This window comes from Pelodiscus sinensis, chromosome 2, assembly GCF_049634645.1.
Source record: "Pelodiscus sinensis isolate JC-2024 chromosome 2, ASM4963464v1, whole genome shotgun sequence".
Taxonomy (NCBI): Eukaryota; Metazoa; Chordata; order Testudines; family Trionychidae; genus Pelodiscus; species Pelodiscus sinensis.
Window position 1 is genome coordinate 256,125,490 of NC_134712.1, and position 21,225 is coordinate 256,146,714.

General features: G+C 63.1%; 1 protein-coding gene across 2 annotated transcripts in view; it reads left to right on the forward strand.

The window, feature by feature from the left end:
* LOC102463830 (uncharacterized) overlaps positions 1 to 21,225 on the forward strand; it is a 38,634-nt gene that overhangs the window by 10,576 nt on the left and 6,833 nt on the right. The window contains exons 1-2 of one of the 2 annotated variants that reach the window (XM_075922997.1): positions 2,470 to 2,682; positions 14,136 to 20,360. In XM_075922997.1, the coding sequence (XP_075779112.1) occupies positions 2,646 to 2,682; positions 14,136 to 20,360 (6,262 nt within the window). In that variant the 5' untranslated portion in view covers positions 2,470 to 2,645. Of the gene's footprint in view, positions 1 to 2,469; positions 2,683 to 14,135; positions 20,361 to 21,225 lie in introns of those variants that run through there. The other variant, XM_075922998.1, reaches the window with a different exon arrangement.

A 21,225-nucleotide genomic window follows, 5' to 3' on the forward strand; every position in this document is an offset into this window, starting at 1 on the left:
CAGTGGTTGGGAGCCGCTGAACTAGACGGTGCTGGGCCCTGCCGGGAAGGCAGGAGACTGGACTCTGTGGCCTCGCCAGGTCCCTTTCCAGTTCTAGGCGTCTCTGGTTCTCTTCCCACCCAGGACACTAGCTAGAGAAACGGGAGCAAGCGGTTCAGCTGCAAGCCAGCTGGGGCTGGTGCAGCAGCTTGGGACTTTCCGTCATCCCAGCTCGCCTAGGCCTGAGAGATCGCATTACCGGCTCTCAGAGGGCTTGGCAAAGGAGGGCAGCGTCACCCTCCCCATTTGAGGGGTGGGGAAACTGAGGCAGGAAACGGGTCCATGGCAGAACTCAGACTAGCGCTCCTGCCGTCGTCCAGTGCTCTCTCCACTGCCCCCGGGCCACACCGAACTAGCTAATCCCCCGCCCCGCTCGAGAGACCGTCTCCAGGGCTGAGCGAACCCATGGGCTGCTGCTGGCTCCGTCTCCTAAGAGCACCCTGCCCCGGGACTCAGCCGACGGAGCCCGGTCTGCCCAGCGGTTTGGAATGAATTTGCTGGTCGGAAGTAGAAAAACGGGGGGGACCCCAATCGAGATCATCGGAGAGATCTTTCTCTAAGCTGCACTTACATATCTCCCGTGGCGGAGAGTCCACGTGGAGAAGAGCAGGCTCGGCTCGTTTCTGCAGTCCGGGAGCCCAGGGAATCGTGGCGAGCCCCCCCACCCAGCCGGGGTACCCCAGAGAGGCCCTCTGATTTCACACTTTGCCCCCCCAACCCTCCACGTTTTCCGGGTCCCTCTTTCCCCGCTCCCAGGAATAAGTCCGTGATTCTTGGCCTGGCTCCAGACCGGTTGTATCTGGCCTAGATCTGCTCGTGGGCAAGGATAGCGCGTGGGAGGGGGCAGCCGTGGCTCAGCAGACAGGAAGCCGGCAGCAGGTGCAGACCTGCACAGCTCAGATCCTGTGACAGGCTCCTGACTGGAGCCCTCCTTGCGCAGGGCTTGGTTAATGGCAGCATGAAGGTGACCTGCCGGGCTGCAGGAGGGAGGGGAGGAGCGGGGAGCCCTTGGCAGGGCCCTGTCGTGCCTGGAGAGGAGGCAGCTTACGGCTTGTCACTCCCAGGCCTAGAGGAAGGAGCACGCACTTGGGAGCTAGGAACGGCCTAATCCCACCTCTGTCGCTTCCTGCCCTTAGCGCCTCGCTTTTGCCCCAGCGACAGGATCTGGTCAAGCGGGCGCGAGGGAGGCAAGGTCACCATTAACCGGCAGAGCCTCTGTAGAGAAGTACCCCTCTTGTTGAGTGGAAGCGGGGTTTTGTGGCTACAGCAGAGGACCAGGAATCCAGTGCTCTCAGATCTCTTCCTCCCTCCGCTACGGACTCACTGAGTGACCTTGGGCAACTCACAGCCCTGCTCTGCCTCAGTTTTCCCCTCTGTAAAATAGGGTGCGCGGTACTAGCCGAGCTCACTGGCGTGTGAGAGGCTGAGCTAACGTGCGGCACCTGCTCTGGTTCGCCGGTGGCAGTTGCTAGTGAGATCTGGAGATGGACGGTGTGATGGAAATGCAAAGTCACGGCTTAGCCATCTGCACAGATACCTTTTCTGGCATTTGTCCCTGCGCTGGAAAGTCTGCATAAGAACACCCACACTGAGTCAGACCCACAGGCCATCCAGCCCAGTGCCCTGTCTGCCGACAGCAGCCAATATGAGATGCCTGAGAGGGAAGGGACACACCCGCCATCCCCATGTGATCCCTCCCCTGTCACCCACCCCTGGAGAAACAGAGGCTAAGTACACCATTCCCACCCATCCTGGCTAATAGCCATGGATGGACCTAACCTCCATGAATCTATCTAGCTCTTTTTTGAACCCTGTTCAAGTCCTAGCCTTCGCCGCATCCTGTGGCAAGGAGTTCCACAGGTTGTGCACTGAGTGAAGAAAAGCTTCCTTTTGTTTGTTATAAACCTGCTGCCTGTTCATTTCATTTGGTGACCCCTAGTTCTTATACTGTGGGACCAAGTCAGTAACTTTTCCTTATTCACTTTTTCCGCACCAGTCATGATCGTATAGCCTCTAGCCATTTTAACCCCTCTTCTTCCACAGCAAGCAGGCACATGCAGGGGGAGGGGCTGGTGCAGGTGCAGGGGGAGCAATGAGTGAAGGGCAGACAGCAAAGATCAATCCCTAGGGTGGGAAAGAGCAGGCACCAGCTCTCCTCACCAGAGCTCTGCCTCCCACCCCTGCAGGAGAGTCCAGCTACCCCTCCTAAGGTGACTCACCAAACCAACTAGCCCCCTTCCCCCAGCCACATCCCTCAACCCTGGAACTAGCCTGGGAGGGGGATGCCAACCACTAGGAGAAAGGCAGCCTAAAGCTGTGGCTTATATAAGGCAAGATTTTAAGCCACGCCTCTTGCCTCCCAGAAGTCATTGCAACACTCAGGCCCCACCCCTTCTCCTACCTGATAAAAGCTGAGGTCCTGGCTGGCTCCAGAGCTTGCTAGAGTTCTCCTTGGTGTGTGCTGCAGTGGGTACTGGGTTTGATGCTCTAAAGGGGCTGTTCTGCTCCGTGCTGGCTGGGGAGGGGGCTCTTGCTAGCCTGGCTCTGGGTGGAGGAGCCTGCAGACTGATGAAGACCGAGGTTCTCTGAGTTTCCAAGGCTCCCCCATGCATTCAGGAGAGAGCCAGCTGCAGCCACTCCCAGGTAATGCTGGAGCATGGGGAGGGCGGTCCTGGCTCTAGCAGCCTCAGGTGCTGTGCTTTCTGCCCCATGGGCATAGGGGTCAGCTGGGGGGCACAGCTGGGCACCACCACAACTTGCTGCTGCTGGCTGGTTGCTGGATGAGTTGCCGGACTTGGGCCTTCCTCTGTGGCAGTTGCTCTCCTGGTAGCCACGGGGCTGGCCTGGCCTGGCCTGGTAGGACTTGGCTGTGGGGCTCGCAATGCTGGGGTGCCTTTAGTGGATTCTCTGCTGGCTTGAGGCTGTTGAGCCTGGGACTGACCCCCATGTGCTGTCCCTACAGCTCTCCGTGGGAAGCCCTGGAGCAAGTGCCACGCCCCATGCTGTGGCCAGTGGGGGTGTCCCTGAGGCTGCCACGCCCAGGGCAGGGCTGGGCTCTGCTGGGGGCAGAGGAGTGGCGCTGGCTGGCTGCCTGGGACATGGCGGCTGTGGGGGCGTGGCAGGGGGCGTTCAGGGGCCAGCTCCGTGCCGGCGCCTGTCGGCAGGACTCCCTCTGCCTGGGGGGCCTGGGTACCAAGCGTCTTAGCCACCCTGCGGGCGCCAGGTCTCTGCGGCGTGGGCTGCCTGCCTGCTCCGGGGTCCCCTCTGGGGCGTGGCCCTCGCCGTGGCCTCCCTGCAGCAGAGATCAGATTCCTGCGCTAGTTCTCGAAGCGGCTGGCCTGTGGCCTGTTCTACGTGGCCCCGGGCTCTGGCGCCAGGGGGCGAGGGGTGGGCTCTCCGGGGGGCGAGGCTTGACGGCTGCTCTGGAGTTGGTAGGGCCGGCTGGCCTCTGCCCGCTGCAGCCGGTCTGGCAGGGAGGTAGCTGAGGGGCTGGCGCGTGGCATGAGCAGCCTGAGGAGAAATTGGGCCTGTGGCTCCCTCCATAAACTGCCCAGCCTGGCGTGTGCCGCAGCAAGTGGCCGTCTGTGAGGAAGCCCCTCCTGGCCACGTAGGGGGTGTGACGTGAGGCTGGGGGGGGGCTGCAGGCAGAGGAGCCGCCCCAAGCCTGGCCTGTCCCTGGCAGGCCTCTGAGGCCGGGGAAGGCAGGCCCTGCAGGAGCGAGGCCGTGGCTGGGTCGGGCCGTGGCTTCTCGTGACCAGCGTGGATGCATGCCTGAGGGCCCGCAGTCGCTGGCAACGCGTGGCCGTTAACTCAGTGGGGTTTGGCCCCTGCCTTGGCCCGGTGTCTCCCGCCGCTGAGGTTGCTCGTGCCGGACTGCTGCTGCGCTCCACCCCAGAGGGGGCTGCATGTCTGGGAGGGGGCCTGTGGGCCTAACTTTGCAACATGCTTCTGGGCCCTCTCCAGCCGGCCAGTTCCATGAGGAAGGGACCTTGAGGCATTATGGGGTCCAGCCCGAGTAATCCTAAAGCAGCCCTGGCAGGTGTCGGTCTGGCCTGCTCTTAAACCTTGCCGGGGCACTCACAGGACCCTATTCCAGAGCGTCTAGTGTTGCCAGGTGTCCGGGTTTTGAGCTCTCTGTTCGGTACAAATGGAGAAAATAGCCATGTCCGGTCTCTAAGATGGGATGTAGATTGTGATGTCATGTCAAGTGTGGCTGGGATTTTTGTTGAAACCATCTGGCAACCCTAAGAGTAACGGAGTGAAATGCTTCCTAACAGCCCCCTGAAATCTCCCTTCCTGCAGATAAGCCCATTGCTCCGTGGCCGACCTTCCGTGGCCATGGAGTCGTGGGGCTGGCAGGGACCTCGTGGCCAGCTAGCGCTATGGCGCTCAGCCAGGGCTCTGCAGACCCCTGAGGGGAACCGAGGTCTTCTGGGCCCACAGCAACCCCTCCAGGTACCTGCTAGCTCTGCAACAGGCCACGTGGAAAGCCCTAGTGAAGTCAGGGCCAAATCACGTTTCTTAGGCAGCGGCTCTTTAATGCTGGTCTCTAGACGCTCCACCGGGAGGTGTCAGTCCAATGTTGATGTTCCAAGTGACTTATGAACTGGCAAAATAAGTCTGCGACTTGTTGGGAGCCATGAGCTGGAGCTCTCGTGTCTGTCTGGGTGTTTTTGGTGAGCACGTCTCAGTGAAGTGAATTCCAGGGGTACACGAGAGACTCCCGAAAGGGGTGCAGGAGGCTGGGAAGGCAGAGAGCTGCCGTTCTGGTCTGGTCTCCCTGCATTCGTGGCAGGACTAAGGATTCTCTAGTAGGGATGGAACCGTGTCACCGTTTAACGGTTAACCATTAAGCGTGAGCTCACCCGTTACTAGAACGGTTACATGCCGGCTCCCAGCCCTGCTCCAGGGAGCTGGCTGCCACCCTGTGCTGCTGGCTCTATCCGAGCCAGTAGTGGGGGCATCAGCCGGCTCCCTGGGAGGGGAGCCGGTACATGCCGGAGCTGGATTAACCGGCTTCTGGTGTGCGCCAGATCCTGCTCTGCCACGTAGAGCTTGTACTGCAGAGCACACCGTGCAGCCGGCTCACCCAGACTGGGGCCAGGAGCCGGTTCCCGGCACGCCCTGGCTGGCAGCCCTGCCTCTGGGGAGCCGGCTGCGGGCTCTGCGTACCAGCGTCGCGCTGCCGAGCCCGCAGCGTGTACGCAGGAAAGCGCTAAGATTTTGGCTGGTGAGCTAAGTCACCGCATTTGAACATCCCTGTTACCGCGACGTGGCAAACCGTCGGTCCCTGCCCCCCTTAGAGCCACCCAGATATAGTGGAAGACCGTGGTCGGATCCTTCCTCGGACGTCCTGGCGCAAGACCAAGCCTGCCCCATCTCTTCTCCTTTCCGCGCGGAGAGGCCGGGTTTCCTAAACTGTCCTCTAGCTGCTCTCCTCTGGGCTCCTCCTCCCCCCCCAAAAGCCAGGGGTGCAGAACTGGACACTACCCGGCTGAACGCACCAGTGCAGCGTAGCATGAGACAGCACCCGCCTGAGTCTTGCCTGTGGCTCTCCCAGGGGTGGGCAATAATTTTAGATGAGGGGGCGTGGCCTCAGGCAGAAGGGGCGGGGCCAGGATGCTTCTGTGCTCTCCTCCCGCAGACCGTGATGGGCCTCGAGGGTGGAGGAGCATGTGAAGTCTTCTGCCCCCCCCTCCTGGCCTAGAGAGACCTGCCAGCTGTTCTGAACAGCTGACGGTCCCCTCTAGGCATCTGCCCCCTTGCAGGGCAGGAGGAGACTTTGCAAGCTGCCCCCAACCCCAGGCCAGTCAGGGCCTGGTATGGGAGGGGCACGTGAAGTTTCTCACTCCCGTGTGCGTGCCCCCCCCCACCCGCAAGCTGTGCCCTGATTGGTCTGGCAGTGGGGGTGAGGCAGGGTGTCGGAAGGGGTCTCCGGAGAAACTGGGCACTTCTGAGTGTTCCTTCTCCTTTTGACTTTCTTCTGTGGGACTAAACCAGCTGATTGGGGGAGGGGACTGGAGATTAGGCCCCCCCATGTATCCCCCGGTCCAGCACGTTCCCTGTGCTGTGGATTAGTGCAAACTCCCGGCAGGCCTGGGTACCTGGGCTAGCGGGGCCGTCCGTCCAGTGCGCGCCGGCGCATGCTGCTGCCTCCGTAGATGAGAGACGGTCTCTGCCCACCGTCCTGCAGCCGGCCGGGGCTGTCTCTGCTGTCCGGGGAGGGGAGGAGGAAGACGTGGATCGTAGCTGTGACCCAGATCAGTCCCTGGGGGAGGGAGCCACGAGTACAGCTTGCAGGGGGAGCGTGGGAGTCGAACGCTGCCTGGTGACGTGGCTTCGGGGTGGGGGTGGCTCTGATGTTGTTGGCTTAGTGACCACGGGCTGTCCTGAGACCCAGATGGGAGGGAGACCGTGGCTCGGGGTGGGCAAAGAGATGGCTGCTCTCCCTCTCCAAGCCCCCAGCAGCGGAAGGGCCCCTCTCCAGAGAGGGGTGCATTTGGACACCCCGCCCTTCCAGGTACCTGCTGGGGCATGAAGAGGTTAGACCCGCCCCTGCTGCCCCTGGGTTAGTCTCCCCGAGTGCCTGTCCCTTAAAATCCAGGTTCTTGTGCTGAGACACCAGCCAGGTGCTTCTGCAGGCCGACTGGCTGCCGTGGGCAGACCTGCTGGGGCCAGCCAAGCCGGTGAGGTAGGCAGGGCTGCATCCCAAGGCCTGGCCCCCGTGGTAGGACTGCAGCCGTCTGCCCCGGAGCAGGCAGGGCTGGAGGTCTGACCCATGGAGCGTGCTCAGACCGGGAAGGGGGAGGGGGAGGGGGCTGTGAGATCTCACTGCGTGATCGGGTGTGACGTGGGCTTCTCGCACCCCGGCGCAGGGGTGGCCGAACCCCAGCTGGGCGGCTCAGTGGGTTGATCCCCGGCCCCCGCCAGGCAATAGACAGCAGCTTGTGCTGGGAGTGACGCACTGAGAGCATCCAACCCGGCTTCTCCAAGGTCCCCCAGGAAATCCTTTACTTCCCCTCCACCCCCCAGGAGACAGGCGCCCATGATCCAGCAGTAGTTGAAGCCTGGCCCAGGGCCTAGAACAAAGTCCCTGCGGTGCCCTAGGCTCCTATGTGACTTTGGGTGAGTCCCTTGGTGTCTGCCTCAGTTTCCCCCCTGTGCAATGGGGGTACTTGGCCTGCAGCGTGGGGGGTAGTGAGGATAAACGCATTGGGTGTTACAGTAATGGGGGCACAGACAGGCAGAGACCTACCCTCGAAGTCGGTGACCAGAGTTGCCTTAGTAACCAGGGCTGTCATGCCAACCTGACAGGCAGGAGAACGGCAGCTGGAGGGAACTGACGCTCGTGAGTTCGTAGCCGGCGACTGGCTGGACGACGCTCGTTCCCGCCAGAGGCTGCTCGGCCAGTTCAAACAGGTCCCACCCTCCCCTTCCCCCCAACCCCCCAACCGAGGCTATCCGGGGGGGGGGGGGGCAGGGTGTCCTCGAGCGGGGCCCTGGCTCAGTGGGGCTGCCTCCGCACGCTGATGGGAACGCGGGGTCTGGTAGAGCCGGTGTGGGGGCCGCGCCCTTCGCCCGCTCCCCGGAGGGGAATGCTGAGCTCTAGTGCAGGGGTCCAGGCGACCCAGCCCAGGAGCCCGCCTTCACGGCATGCAGAGGCAGAAAACGCACATGCCCATGCTCGCTCCACCCCAGAGGCAGCTGCAGGTCAGAACCCAGATGTCTGACTAGCGGAGTCGGCTCCGTGTGGCTGAGCAGGGCTGTGGAGTGACGCGCCCCCTCCCCCCACGCCCGCCTGGATGGTTTAGCTGTAATCAGATCTCAAGGCCGGGGCTTACGTGCGTTTAGCTGCAGGTTGCTCCCTGCAGCCGGTGCTGCCGCTTGCCTTGTAATCCGCCGGCTTTGTCTCACCTTCTGACCCATTTACCGCCCCCAGCTGGAGTGGCGCAGGGTTGGCAGACGACCTGGGTGTGCTGCATTTTTCCACCCCCCCCCTCCACCCCAGGAAAACATCTCCAGGAGGAGGTGCCGTCCTCCCTCTGCCGTGTACCTCCATCATCCCACCCTGCCCTGGAACCTGTGCTGGTTCCCGTCTCCCCCACCCAGCTCTGTCCGGCTCTGCAAACACCACGCCCCCCCCTCTAGACAGGCGGAACAGAGGAAGCGTGACGCGGTGCTGACCCTCTAGTGCAGGGGTGGCCAACCCATTGAAGGCAAAGAGCCACAGTAGTGGGGGGAGAGGGGGGAGAATAGTGCAAAGGGCCGCAGGGGAAAAAGTTGTTGAGCAAAAAAAGATCCTGCCCCTTTAAACAAAACTCCAGGTGGCGTTTTGGCCACATCAGGCTCCTGTCGGCCAGTGCCGGCGCAATTTTGCTTTGCCAGGCCGGACAGTGAGCACAGGGGACTGGGGGGGGGGCAGTTTTTAGGGGCGGCTTTTCAAGCCATGTGGGAGGCTTCGTGAGCCGCAATTTAAGGGCGGGGAAGAGTCGCGTGCGGCTCGTGAGCTGTGGATTGGCCAGCCCTGCTCTAGTGCTTCCATCCACAGCGCCACTGAGGCATGGAAGCATTGTTGGTAAACTGAGGCAGAGGGGCTGACTTGCCTAAGGGGCCTCCAGCTATAGGCCTGCCTGGTGCTAGGCCTTAACCTTGCGCTTGTGTATGGAGGGATATGCACTTCATTTTGCCGCCTTACTAGTGGCCTGTCCTGCTCCCTGGAAGAGGCTGGGTAAGCCAGAGGGATGAGTTCTTAGACCAGGACCCCGGCTGGAGACACGTGGATTCTTGGAACCGCAAATTCCAACCCCCCAGGGTCATCTCCAGACCATAATCCCTCTGACTCGGCTAAACGGAGCTGCTGGCCACTGATGGGATGAGGATTAGCCGAGTCCTGTCTGAGCTGCCTAACCCTGACGTCATTGGCTAGCCCGGCCCCATCATGAGTTGGCTGCACTTGGCTCACCCCACCCCAGAGGTGGCTGCATGTGACGGAGGCTGTGTGGACAGCACTTGTAGAGGAAAAGAGCTTTAGAGAGGCATGAGGCAGGCACAGGCAGGCCGAGGCCGGGGGCTTGAGGGAGAACCGTGGGAGAGGTTAATGTGGGTTTCCAGGTCTGTGGATTTTCTGGTCACTTGCTTGGTGGGGCCCGGGGCGTAGCTGCTTCCTGTGGGATGGGACACTTCTACCCTAGGCTCTGGGGAGGGCCTGGCTATTAAAATGGGAACGGCCGGCCGTTCCCCAACAGCCTCTCTTGTGCGCTGTGGGCCGGGATCCTGTGGGGCTGGGACGGACAGTCTCTGCCCCAGAGAACTTTGCCTAAACAGGTCACATGATTGCCTCTTTCCCCACCCCCATCCTCTTTCTCAGGCTGTGAAACCTTGAAGCCAATCAAATAGCAGAGTTCGGCAGCGAGGCCCAGTCCAGCGCTCTCCCCACTAGGCCACACTACCTCCCTGGAATGCCGCGTGCTTGCCGGGGGCGCCGCGTTCGGTAGAGCGTCTCCGCCCGTCTGGTGGGGTGGTCAGACCAGCGCCTCGTTCCGTCCCTCCCCTGCCCCCTCCGGGGAGGCTGCCGCCTAATGGAGCCAGGGGAGTGGCCGAGGAGAGCTACGTGGCGGTGAGCCCGGCTGCTCCCCCTTGGGATTTCTCTGCCGGGCATCCGCTCGGCTGGGGGGAGTCGGCACTTTAACGGGAAGCGCTGAGTGTCCAGGAGGCTGCAGCCTGGGCTCGGATCCCAGCCTGCAGCGTCTGTCTGTCTGTCCGCCCTGGCGCGGAGCCGCTGTCCCGGCATCAAGCCAAGGTCTCCTCCCAGGGCTGCGCTCTTCGGACGAGGCGGGAGCTAGAGCGCCTGGCGGCGTTGGCCCACGTTCCTGACTGCTGGGGGGCCAGCACCCCCTTTGTCTGGGTGTGACTGCAGTGGGGAAGGCCTGCCTGGGGGTGATCAGGAGCCCTTGGGGTCCTGGGCCACGCGACAGGACAGATCGGTGCCTCCTGGCACGGCTGCTGGGGAGGTGCAAAGCGTCGGGAAGCTCACCGGGAGGGCCACTAGCCCGGAGCCTCCTGGAGCCAGTTGCTGCAGCTCGCCAGCTAGAGGAGGGGGTTGCGTTGGCCTCCCCGGCCGCTGACGGGTAATTCTCTCTCTGCGCCTGGTCCTGCCTTGCCCAGGGAGCTGCTGAGACCTGCCTGGCCCTCGCCCAGCGGAACGGAGCAAGGGCAGGGTACCCCGGGAGCTGCCCAGGAGATTCCGATTGCAGTAGCAGAGAGCCCACAGCTGGCTTGGGGTCTCCTGACGGCGCACACCACCTGTATTGTGCACATTGGTGGACTCTCCCTCTCTGGAGATATTTAAGAACAGGTTAGATAGACATCTGTCAGGGATGGTGTAGACGGAGCTTGGTCCTGCCTTGAGGGCGGGGGGCTGGACTCGATGACCTCTCGAGGTCCCTTCCAGTCCTATGATTCTATGATTAGGGGTGCTCGATTGGTTAATCGAATAGTCGATGGTGCTCATGAATTCTTATCGATGAGTCGACTGGTCTATAGTCCTGGGGGGTGGGGCCGGCAGCCAGTGCGCTCCGGCCCGCTTCCAAGAAGCCCCCTGCCACTGGATCAGAGGCAGCAGTGCTGGGTGCCAGGCGGGAGCCGAGTGCCCGTTCAAAAACCAGCTCCCCTTGCAGACCGGCTGCCTGTTGCCCTGGGCTGCTGCCTCTGATACAGGCTGGCAGCCGCCCCTGTCTAGGACCGGTCTGAGCTCCTGGACCCAGCATGAGCCAGGCTGCCTGCCCACCTGGCTCCTAATAATACACTCTAAATGCAGGGTCCCAGACCCAGCGTGAGCCAGAACTGAGCCAGGCTGCTAAAAAATGTCCGGGGGAGAGGGAAGGCGCGTGGCTTACAGCAGTAACCTACACGCTTTTGTGTTTTAGCGACGAGGAGTCCTGTGGCACCTTATAGACTAAGGTGCCACAGGACTCCTCGTCGCTTTTGCAGATTCAGACTAACACGGCTACCCCTCTGATGCTTTTGTGTTTTGGTATCAGAAGCACTAGTACGTCCCTGGTGCACATGCATGGGGAAAGCCACATGTGGATGGACAATAGGGGGATGAGGGTGGGGTGTGTAATGGAGCCCATGAAGGGCTGGGGGGTAGGGTGCTGGGGAAGGGACTGGAACAGCTGCCCATCCGCTGGCTGTTGGTGTCAGCGTGAGACTAGCTGCCCATCTCTGCTCTCTCCCTGAACAGGAGGCGGTGGGGGGGGGGGGGGAGGGGGTGCTGGCAGTTCCATAGCCGGATGGGCACAGTCCTCTGCTCACCGCTGGTACCGGTCCAGGCAGAGCCTGCAGAAGAGGGATCAGAAGCAGGGAGCCGCTGCCGGGGTGGGGAGAGGCCAGGAAGAGCCCGGGGCGGGGAGGTGAAGCAAACGGCTTCCTGGAATGTGGCGTGTTTGCCGGTGGCGGATCCCAGTGCGGCTGAATCTGAGCTGTAAACGGGGCTGACCTGCCATCAGTCTCCGAACAGCGGGACCGACACGCTCAGACCACAGGCCCGCTGGGTCTCCGTCGGTTCCTTTCGACAACGCTATTGCCTGTTCAGCCCAAGTCTGCCGATGGCGGCTTGCCCAGCACGCCCGCTAGGCACTGTCCTGGTGTCGGCACACTTGTGTTTCCGACGGTCTTACACTTGTCATCTCACACTGTCCTGTGTGTGTGGAACCCAGGTTTGGTTCCGCCTCTGGCGCGGCGTGCAGGAGCCTCTGCTGTGGGAGCTAAAGCCAGCGGGTGCTTGGCTAAGGCGGTAGAGCAGACGCCTTCGTCTCTCAGCGGTCTCTGTGCCGCTAGGTAGGACCACCTGCCACACCCAGGAGTGCGGGTTACGTGACCATAGGACTTCTAAGGCTTTAAATGGCCGTGACGCTGTATCTTTGCTTGGTTTGAAGCAGGTACGTGCCTTGAAACTGTCCGTACTCAAGTCTAATTGACTAATTGTCAACAAACCTGGTTAAAATCAGACCCTGGAACTGACACTGAACTCAAGGGCTAAACGTCTCCTAAGGAAACCCTGCGCTGTGGTCTCATGCGCTATTGTCATCCGTGGCAAGGAAATTAATGCCATTTTCCCCCAGTTACAGGGGGCTACCGCCTACCCTCTGCCCAGGTGCATGGGGGTGTGCACCAGCATTTGTGAACATCCCTGCTTTGGAAAGTAGCTCTGTGAATGGCATTTAAAACCAGTTCGTTCTCTTATCCTCACACATGCTACATCTAGACTGGCGTGATTTTCCGCAAATGCTTTTAACGGAAATTTTCCGTTAAAAGCATTTGCAGAAAAGAGCATCTAGATTGGCACGGACACTTTTCTGCAAAAGCATCCGTGGCCAATCTAGATGCGCTTTTGTGCAAAAAAGCCCCGATCGCCATTTTTGCAATCAGGGCTTTTTTGCGCAAAACAAATCTGAGCTGTCTACACTGGCCCTTTTGCGCAAAAGGCCTTTTGCCCGAACGGGAGCAGCATAGCATTTCCACAAGAAGCCCTGATTTCGTACATGGGATCGTCAGTGTTCTTGTGGAAATTCAAGCGGCCAGTGTAGACAGCTGGCAAGTTTTTCTGCAAAAGCAGCTGATTTTGCAGAAAAACTTGCCAGTCTAGACACAGCCATGTAGTATGAGCTCTTGTGGGTAAAACCCTCATCATTGGGTGAGTTTGGAGTGGAAATAACAAATCAAATAACTTACCAAACAAATATAATAACAAAAGTGAGATCTATAAACAGTACAAGTACCTGCCAATTGTAGGACCCCTGTTAATGAGGCTGATTGGGGGGGGGGGGTTGGATGTGCCCCATTGTGCTGTAATGGGGGGGGCTGTCTGCTTTGTAACCCAGTGTCCCCACCTGGCTGGGATGTGCGATTCCCACTGACTCACCCACATGTGGATTGGCCCAGACACCTAGTCCTGGCCTGAGCAGTGAGCAAAGTTCTACCCAGGCGGAGAGACGAAGGAAGGGAGATGGAGACGGCCACCTGGCTGGAGGGCAGGGCCTGGGAGCTGGGCAGTAGGAGTATGGGGAAGCATGGTGGGAGCAGACAAAACCAGTATAGGGGGTTCAGGGGCCTGTGACCCCCACCCAGGGAACTAGGCTGTTGGCCTATCGTATGCCTACATCGAGCCTACGCTGGGCTGTATCTTGGAGAAGCAATAAACCCGTTAGAGTAAAATCTGGCTGTGAATGGGGGTGCAGGGTTAGGGGGCTCCCATTCCTAGCATTTGATGTGACCATGCAGATGTTAAAGGCAGGGGAAATTGGCTTTGTAATGCGTTACCAGTTAATGGCTTTATTTAAGGCCAGGGGAATTGAATTCTAGTTCTGCAGCCTCTCTAACTGGGTGGTGAAATTCCTTTGTGGAAGAACAGCTCCTTTTAAATCCATGCGTGAGACCAGGCAGGTTTAAATGTTCCCCTCCAGCCGTGGGAGTCCCAGAGCCTGGTGACCCGCGCACAAGGTGGAGCTGTCAGTCTTTGAATTGCCAGTGCTGCAAACGCCTGCTGAGATCTGACCATGCTACTGGCGCTTGCTCTGCCTGCGCCATCACACCTGTTCTGCAGGCCCGGGCCCGCTCCCAAGGACGTGGTGCAAACCCACTGAAGGCCACGGCTGCACCAGGGGAACTCAGTGAGCCTTGCTGGGAGAACCGACGGAGCTTGGCTGACGGTTCCTTAGCAGGCAGGGAAGGGAGCGATATTCCAGCCCTGGGGCCGAGGGGATGGGCTGTGACTAGAGACGAAGGGGGATGTGACTCTTGTCGGAAGGTGGCAGCCCCTGGAATGGAACAGCACTTGGGCCGGGAGTTTCGGCGGGTGGAGGTGTCCTCTAGCCGGCTTAGATCTCCCCAGAGCTGGAGCCGTGGCTGGAGCTTGTGGTGGGAGCCAGAACGCAAAGCCAGCCCCCTTCACGGCTGCGGTCTGAGCCCCGTGACTGGGGTGCACGGGCTCTAGTGGCGCCAAGTGCCCCTCGGCTCTGCAGGCTTAGCACTGCCGTGGCGCTAGGGGGGCCCGGAGCAAGCGCACAACTCACCCTCTCCTTCTGCTCTCTCCCCAGATGGCTCTCGGAACGCCTCCAGCGCGTCCACCCCCAGCGGTGACTCCTCGCTCCCCTCAGCCCTGACCCTGCCGCCGACCCCCCTGGCAGCCGACCCCGCCTGCCCAAGCCTCGCCGCCATGGACCCCTCTCTCGGCAGCCCGGGGGCCCTGGCCTTCCTGCCCACCAAGAACGAGGACCGGCCCCAGCCCGAAGGAGCCAGCTGCGACACGGCTGCCGGCGGCTCGCCCACCAGCCTGGCCGCGCTGAGCGAGTGCAGCCAGGTCCTGCTGGAAACGCCTCCCAAAGTCTGCACGGCCCCCCCAGACCTGCTGGGCGTGGATATGCTGGACACCAGGATCGTGATGGGGGAGGAGACCCGGTGCAGCAGCGACGAAAGGGGGGCGGAGCAGCCCGGCTCGCGGCTGGAGGCCAAGGTTCCTGCGGCGGAGGCGGTGAGCCCGGTGGCCGACGCCGGAGAGGAGTTGAGTGAGGAGGAAGAGCCGATCCCAGAGAGCAGCTTGGAGGATGCTGGGAAGCGCTTGGCCCAGGTCACGCCGGGCGAGTCTCCCTGCCTGAAGTCGAGAGACAACCGGCAAGTGTGCGTCTACCAGCCACCTCGGCCGCTGCCCTGGGAGCCCAGAGAGCCAAGCCTGGCGCCGAAGGAGATAGCGTTACCTCAGGGTGAAACCACGGCCGCTGTGCCTTCCCCATCTCCCCTGCCTGCCAAAGACGCCCACCCCGAGCTGGCTGAGGGGGAATCCACGCAGGGCAAGCCAGCCCTGGACCCGGACCTGTACTTCACAGCCCCCTCGACGCCCATCAAGACCGTCTATTCCCACCTCAAGCACCACCCTTACGCCAAGGACAGCCTGAGCGAGGAGCAGGGTGAGCTGGACAGCGAAGGGCTCGGCTCCCCGCCCACCTCGCCCTCCGGGTCCTACATCACGGCGGAGGGGGGTAGCTGGGCCTCCTCGGGCACCTCCAGCACCTCCCCGTCTTGTTCTCCCAACCTGATCGCTGAGTCGGAGACCCTGGAGGCCTCGGCGGCGTATGAGGAACCCCTGTTGGAGCCAGAACTTTCGGAGCCAGCTCTATTTCCCAGGCACTCCGGCCTGGCTCCTGAGCAGATGGAGGAGGAAGGGGACGTGTCTTTAGACTCCCTCGGCTCTGGACACACGGCTCTGGCTCCAGAGCCAGCCGAGGAGGAACTGGACGGCCAGATGACGCCGGAAGGAGAGCGGGACTCTGACATTGCTACCTCTGCTGCACGGGTCCCTCGCACCACAGAGCTCCAGGCTTCAGGAGAGCTGCTGCCCGTTCCGGAGACGGACCTGCCCCAGCCAGAAGAAGACTCTGGGGACGAAACGGAGCCGCGGCTCAGCCTCTTGGATGGGGGGCTCCTGAAGATGGACATCTTCACCTTGGAGCAAGTCGGGGCCAACCTGGGGGCCAGGGAGGCAGTGAAAGAGCCTCCGGAGTCCAGCCTGTCGTCCTGCTCCCCCACCCCCTTGCCGGGCCTCCAGTCGGAGTCCAGCAGCCTGTCCGGGACGAGCTGCTCCTCGGATGCGGAGACGCCCAGCAGCCTGCAAGCGGAGCCCACCGCCTCCTCGGCCGAACTGCCCCCCGACTTTGCCGAGGGCCCGGACAACGACCAGATGATCCCGGCCACGCTGCTGCCCTTCTGCGGCAGCCTGATCTTCGAGGCCGAGTCGCTGGAGATCACGCTGTTCCCCCAGGGGGAGTCGGTGGAGAACGACCTCTACGGCGTGGAGGAAGACAACACCTCGGCCTCCTTCCAGCACTCCCTGTCGGAGAACTCCATCAACGAGGGTGTGGACGAGTCCTTTGCCTACCAGGACGACACCTCCCCGTCCTCCGACTCTGCCTCCTATGACGGCGAGGCGGACGTGCAGCTGTACAGCACCGAGCGATACGCCGTGGTGACCCCCTCGGCTCAGGAAGGGGAGAAACCTGCAGCGGGGGACTCGGAGCCGGGGGCCTCCTGCTCCGGCAGCGAGAGCGAGATGGAGACGTCGTCGGATGCCTCGGACACGGATGAGGAATATGCGGCTTTCTCAGAGCTGGGCGGGGTCCCGCCCACGGAGGCACAAGTCGGACTAGAGCCAGAGGGGAGTGTGGCTCCCGAGGATGAGCCGGAAGGAATCACGGAGGCAGAAGAGCAGCATCCGCCCGCCCGAGGGGAGGAGATGCCGAAATCCGAGCCTCTCGCCGAGCCGCCGGCGGACGGGCTCAGTGATGCTGAAGAGAGCCCAGAGAGCCGGAGCGTTTCGCCCCCAGGCCGCAGCTGGAGTCCCTCCCTGAAACCAGCCAGCGCCACGTCTCCCAGGGGGTCTTTCTGGAGAGCTGACTCTGATGGGGCAGGCGACTCGCCAGGGCAGAGCGACCCCCCTTCGGAGAGCTCCCTCGGGCACCGGTCCTCGCTGTCAGACACACAGGAGGCCCTGGAGAAGGGGTTCCCCGATGCGGAGTGCCTGATCGCCTGCTTCGATACGGACGAGGAGGCTGAGGCCTTCCCTGGACTGGAGGCGGCCGTGGCGAAGGCAGAGCCCACGAGCCAGGCAACGGCCGAGGTGTGCGCAATGCCCTGGAGAGGCTGGGAGGGGATGGGAACCGCAATCCCCTTGCCCTGGGAGCAGAAGCCGGCTCCCCACGCGCTAGCGGAGCCTCCCGTGGGGAAAGGCAGCGATGATGCCGCGCTCGAGATCAGCGCCAGGCTGAAGGAGTCGGAAGCCCATCTCCTGGCCCTGCTAGACCAGGACGGCCAGGACCTGGAAGGGAAGAGCGAGGGTCCCTTTGAGGCCCGGCTGGGGGCCGATGAAGCCAGCCTGGAGCAGCCAGAAGTGGCCCGAGCCGACAGCGAGCCAGTAGGGGAGTGCCTGATCGCCTGCTTCTCCTCCTCCGAGGAAGAGCTGGAGGAGGTATCCCTCGACCAAGTCAACAATAATGAGGAACAAGGGGAGCTGTGTGTGGAAGCCAGCCTAGGTCCCCAGGCCTCTCTGGGAGGAAAGGACCCAGAGCCAAATGCACTCCTGGACACAGCTGGCCAGATGGAGCCCATGCTGGACAAGGTGCTGGCTCCACACCCAGAGCCCCCCCTCCCTCCTGGGGAGACAGAGCCCCCAAGCCTGGACCTCCACGTGATGCTGGATGGGAGCAGCACGCTCTGCTGGCAGCAGGACGGGGAGCCGGCGTCTGAGCGCGAGAGCCGTGGGGAGACGTCCTTCAGCCCAGCGGAGTCCTCGCTGCTCCCCCAGGCGGCTGCCGTGCCGCTGAGCGCAGAACCAACGGGGGGGCAGGGAGCCCCGAGCCAGGAGCCAGCCCCAGCGGACAGCCGCCTCCCTGAGCCAGCGCAGCTGCGCCCCCAGACCGAGACCAAAGATTCCCACCCAAGAGACCCTCAACTGGACCAGAGCAGGCCCGGCAGCACGGCGCCGGCAGAGCCAAGTGGCGCCACTGACCAGACCCTCGAGATGCCGGGGACGAGCCCCCAAGAGAAGCCACAACCGGCCGAGGCCGCAGAACCGGCCCCGGAACCCGAGTTTGGGGCCTCGCCCGTCGCTGCGGCGATTGAGACCCAGCCGAAGGCAGCTGCTCCAGCTGTGAGCCTGGGGGAGCCTGTGGAAACGGCAGTGCCTGAAGAGGGAGCCAGGGAGGCCCTGCGAGGCGAAGCCACTGAGGAAGCCAGGCAGGCGTCTGCATGGGGCAGGGAGGAACGCAGCCCCAGGCATCCTGTCTTGGCTCCGCTTCGGCCCCTCGGAGACCCACTGGAGATGGAGTCTCCCGCCACGCCGGCCTGGACACGAGCCCTGCCCCAGGCCCCGCAGGTCTGCAGCGTGGATGCCAACGTGCCTGAGCTGAGGGACGACAGGGGGCTCGTAGAAACCGCTGGCTCCTGGGAGCCCGAACATGCGGCTGGAGAGGAGCAAGACGCCTCCGCCCTGGTGAGCTGCAGCGAGAGCGGGTCCCTGGAGAGCGCCGCGGTAGGACGCACGGACGAGGTGACTGGAGCCCAACCCGGTGGCCAAGAGCTGCCTGGTGGGAGGGGGGCCCAGAACCAAGAGGCTGTGGAGGAAGGCGCCCGGCCCGCTCAGGAAGTGGTGGCAACTGCGGAAGAGGAACCAGCTGCCCCGCAGGCCCGCGAGCGTCTCAGCCACGTGCTGGAGGAGGAAGCGCGGGGCGCTGAGGCCACGTCGGAAGGAGGAGCCAGCTGCACCGAAGAGGTGGCTCAGCCCGAGGAGGATCGGCCAGGAACTCCCCTGCCCCAGGGCAAGATGGCCGTGGAGCTGGAGGAGAGCGCGGAGGCCGCTTGGGCCGGCGATGACCTGCCCGGGGGCGCTGTCCTGGGAGGAAGCTGGCCGCCAGGCCCTGCAGCACTCAGTCCTTCGCCTGGTTTTGACAGCCCTGCGGCCTCTGCGCAGGAGGAACCCGCCGAGATGGCTTCCTCCAGAGAGTCCTCTCCAGAGCCACCGGCCGCCTCCGAGTCCTTCACTTCCAGCAGCTTCGCAGCCTCTGCGGAGACCCTGGGAGAGGTCCTCAGGCTGGCTGATCCCGCCCTGGAGGGTTTCGGAAGGGAGCAGGCTGCTCCTGAGCAGGCAGAGAGCCCGCGGACCCGGCAGGAAGTGGGCCTGAAGGAGGCAGTCCCGCACCCGCAATATTCCCACCCCAGCAGCGCCTCTCCAGCGTCGCTTGTGCGGGGCCCTTCCCCTGAGCACAGCCCGGCCCCCAGGCCCCCTGGGCAGTGCCTGGCTGTGTGTTTGCACTATCCGTCCCTCCACGAAGCGCCACGTGCCGCTCGCTCGGAGCGAGCCAGGCGAAGAGCCCCCCTGCCGGCGCCCGGCGACCAGCAGCCGCTCTTCACTGCGTCCGAGGCGGAGATCTACGTGGGCCAGCCCCCTGCGGAGGCTGGGGATCGCCGTCCCCATGGCCACCTGGAAGCAGAGGGCCCTGACTCCATGGAACCCAAAGCTGTGGCTGCAGAAGGCCCGTCGGCCAGCCTGGGACTGCGTGAGCCATCTGGTGCCTTGGCGGAGACAGCGGCCGGCCTGCCAGCAGCCTCCCACGAGCAGCAGCAAATCGCCGCCATGTTACAAGGCTCCTTCGGGAACCTCCAGGCCTCCCAGCTCCGAGCGGGGCCTCCGTGTCCCACGGGCAGCCCGCTGGTGACCGAAGCACAAAGTGTCCTTGCCAGCCTCAAGGAGCGAGTCTGGGAGAGCTCCTCCGGAGAGACCACCCCCGACTCCTGGGAGGCCAGCGAAGCACAAGAGGCAGAAGCGCTGCCTCTCCCGGAAACGCCCGCTCACGTGCTGCTCAGCCAGGGCGCTCAGCACGCGCCGGGACAAGCACAAGAGAGCAGCCGGGAGCCGGGCAGCCCTGTGCCACGGCCTCCCTCCCCGGACATCCGCGAGTCCGTGAGCCCTGTGCCACGGCCTCCCTCCCCGGACATCCGCGAGTCCGTGAGCCCTGTGCCACGGCCTCCCTCCCCGGACATCCGCGAGTCCGTGAGCCCTGTGCCACGGCCTCCCTCCCCGGACATCCGCGAGTCCGTGAGCCCTGTGCTGGAGGACCTGGATTTTGCAGATGAAGACTCAGGCTTGCACAGCGAAGGGCCCTCGGAGGAAGAGGCAGCCCAGCCTGCCAAAGATGAGGATGAGAGCTCTCGGAGCCCGGAGGAGCCTGCAGAGCCGGGGATTTCCCCTGGGGAGGCAGGTGTAGATGGTGCCGAGCCGGAGGCCAGCTGCGCAGGACACCTGCAGAGTCTGCCACATCGAGAAGACCAGGACGATCTGCCAAGCCAGCTCCCGCTGGGAGGTAGTGAAGGCGGCAGAGCGAATGAGGCTCCGCCAACCGTAGAAGCAACCAGTCCGTTGACGCCGAGTTCCTCTCCTTCTCCTGAGCCCTCGGCAGCATCCCTGGCCGAGGAGTCTCCGCCGCCTCCCGAGTCTCCGCCGCCACCAGAGCCTTGCTCCCCCCCTGCAGCCGCTCCTCTTGCGCCAGGCGGGCCTGCCTCTCCCGAAGTCGCGGTGGAGGAGGTGCCTTCTCCTTGCTCTGAACTCCTAGAAGTGCCTCCTGCTTTATCCTTCCCAGCACCTTGCTCAGACGAGCCTGTCCCAGGCCAAAAAGACACCTCAGGGCTGCCCACGCCTGACACGCTCTCCGGCACAGAGGACGCTTGGGTTGAGAACCGGCCGTCTCTCCTGCTGGATTCCAGGAAGTACTTAGAAGGTACCGTCCCCTCTCCTGTACTGGGGGGTGGAGAGTCTGCCCGGGGAGGCGGGTAGAAGGCAGGTCCTCTAGCCCTCTTGGAGATCAGGTTAACAGCAGGGGTGTGGGGGGCCCTTGGGTGGAGAAGCCCGTCCTCCAACGGCCACCCGCGTTCTAGTGTCTTGCCGAAGCTCCTAGCCTCAGACCTCCCTTGAGAGAGCTCAGGGCCAGGAGAAACTTGCCGTGCGTTTAGCCAGTACTGGCGCCTGGGGCTGGCCGAGCACTGCCCGGCTCCCCCGGCTGCCAGGCCCTCGTCTTCGCCCGTCCGCCAAGAGGCCTAGCCCCCAGCTGGCCACAGCCCCCGCTTCTGCATGGACACGGCTCCTGCAGCGCCTCTCAGGCTCTCCCCAAGGTCCTGGGTTGAGACGTGGGGGTCCCATCGGTCTCCTGGCACCGTCCCATGGGCCAGGCACCCCTGGCCCAACCCAAGAGCCCCGAGAGGGCAGGGCTGGTCCCCAGGCAGCTGCCGTGCGGGGCAGGAAAAGCAGCCCCTAACCTGGCCCTCTGCGCGGAGGCTTCCAGCTGGTAACCGGCCTGGCCCCGCTCTGGGTGCAGCGTCACCCCCTTGCTCCAGCTCAGCCGCACGCTGGGGCACCAGCTGGGTCCTGCCATGGGCCCCGGCAGAACCTGGTTTGCTTAAGCGCCCCCCGTGGCTCAGCAAGGGGCCGTGCCTGGTCCTCTCCCTGACCTCTAGCGGCTCCTGCTTTCTAGTGCTTCGGGGTGGGGAACCTCTGGCCTGGACGCAGCAGCCCCTGGCTTGCCTGGATCTGGCCCCTGAGGCTCATGCCCCCTCCTGTGCTGGTGGCCCCCGACTCAGGCTCTGGTG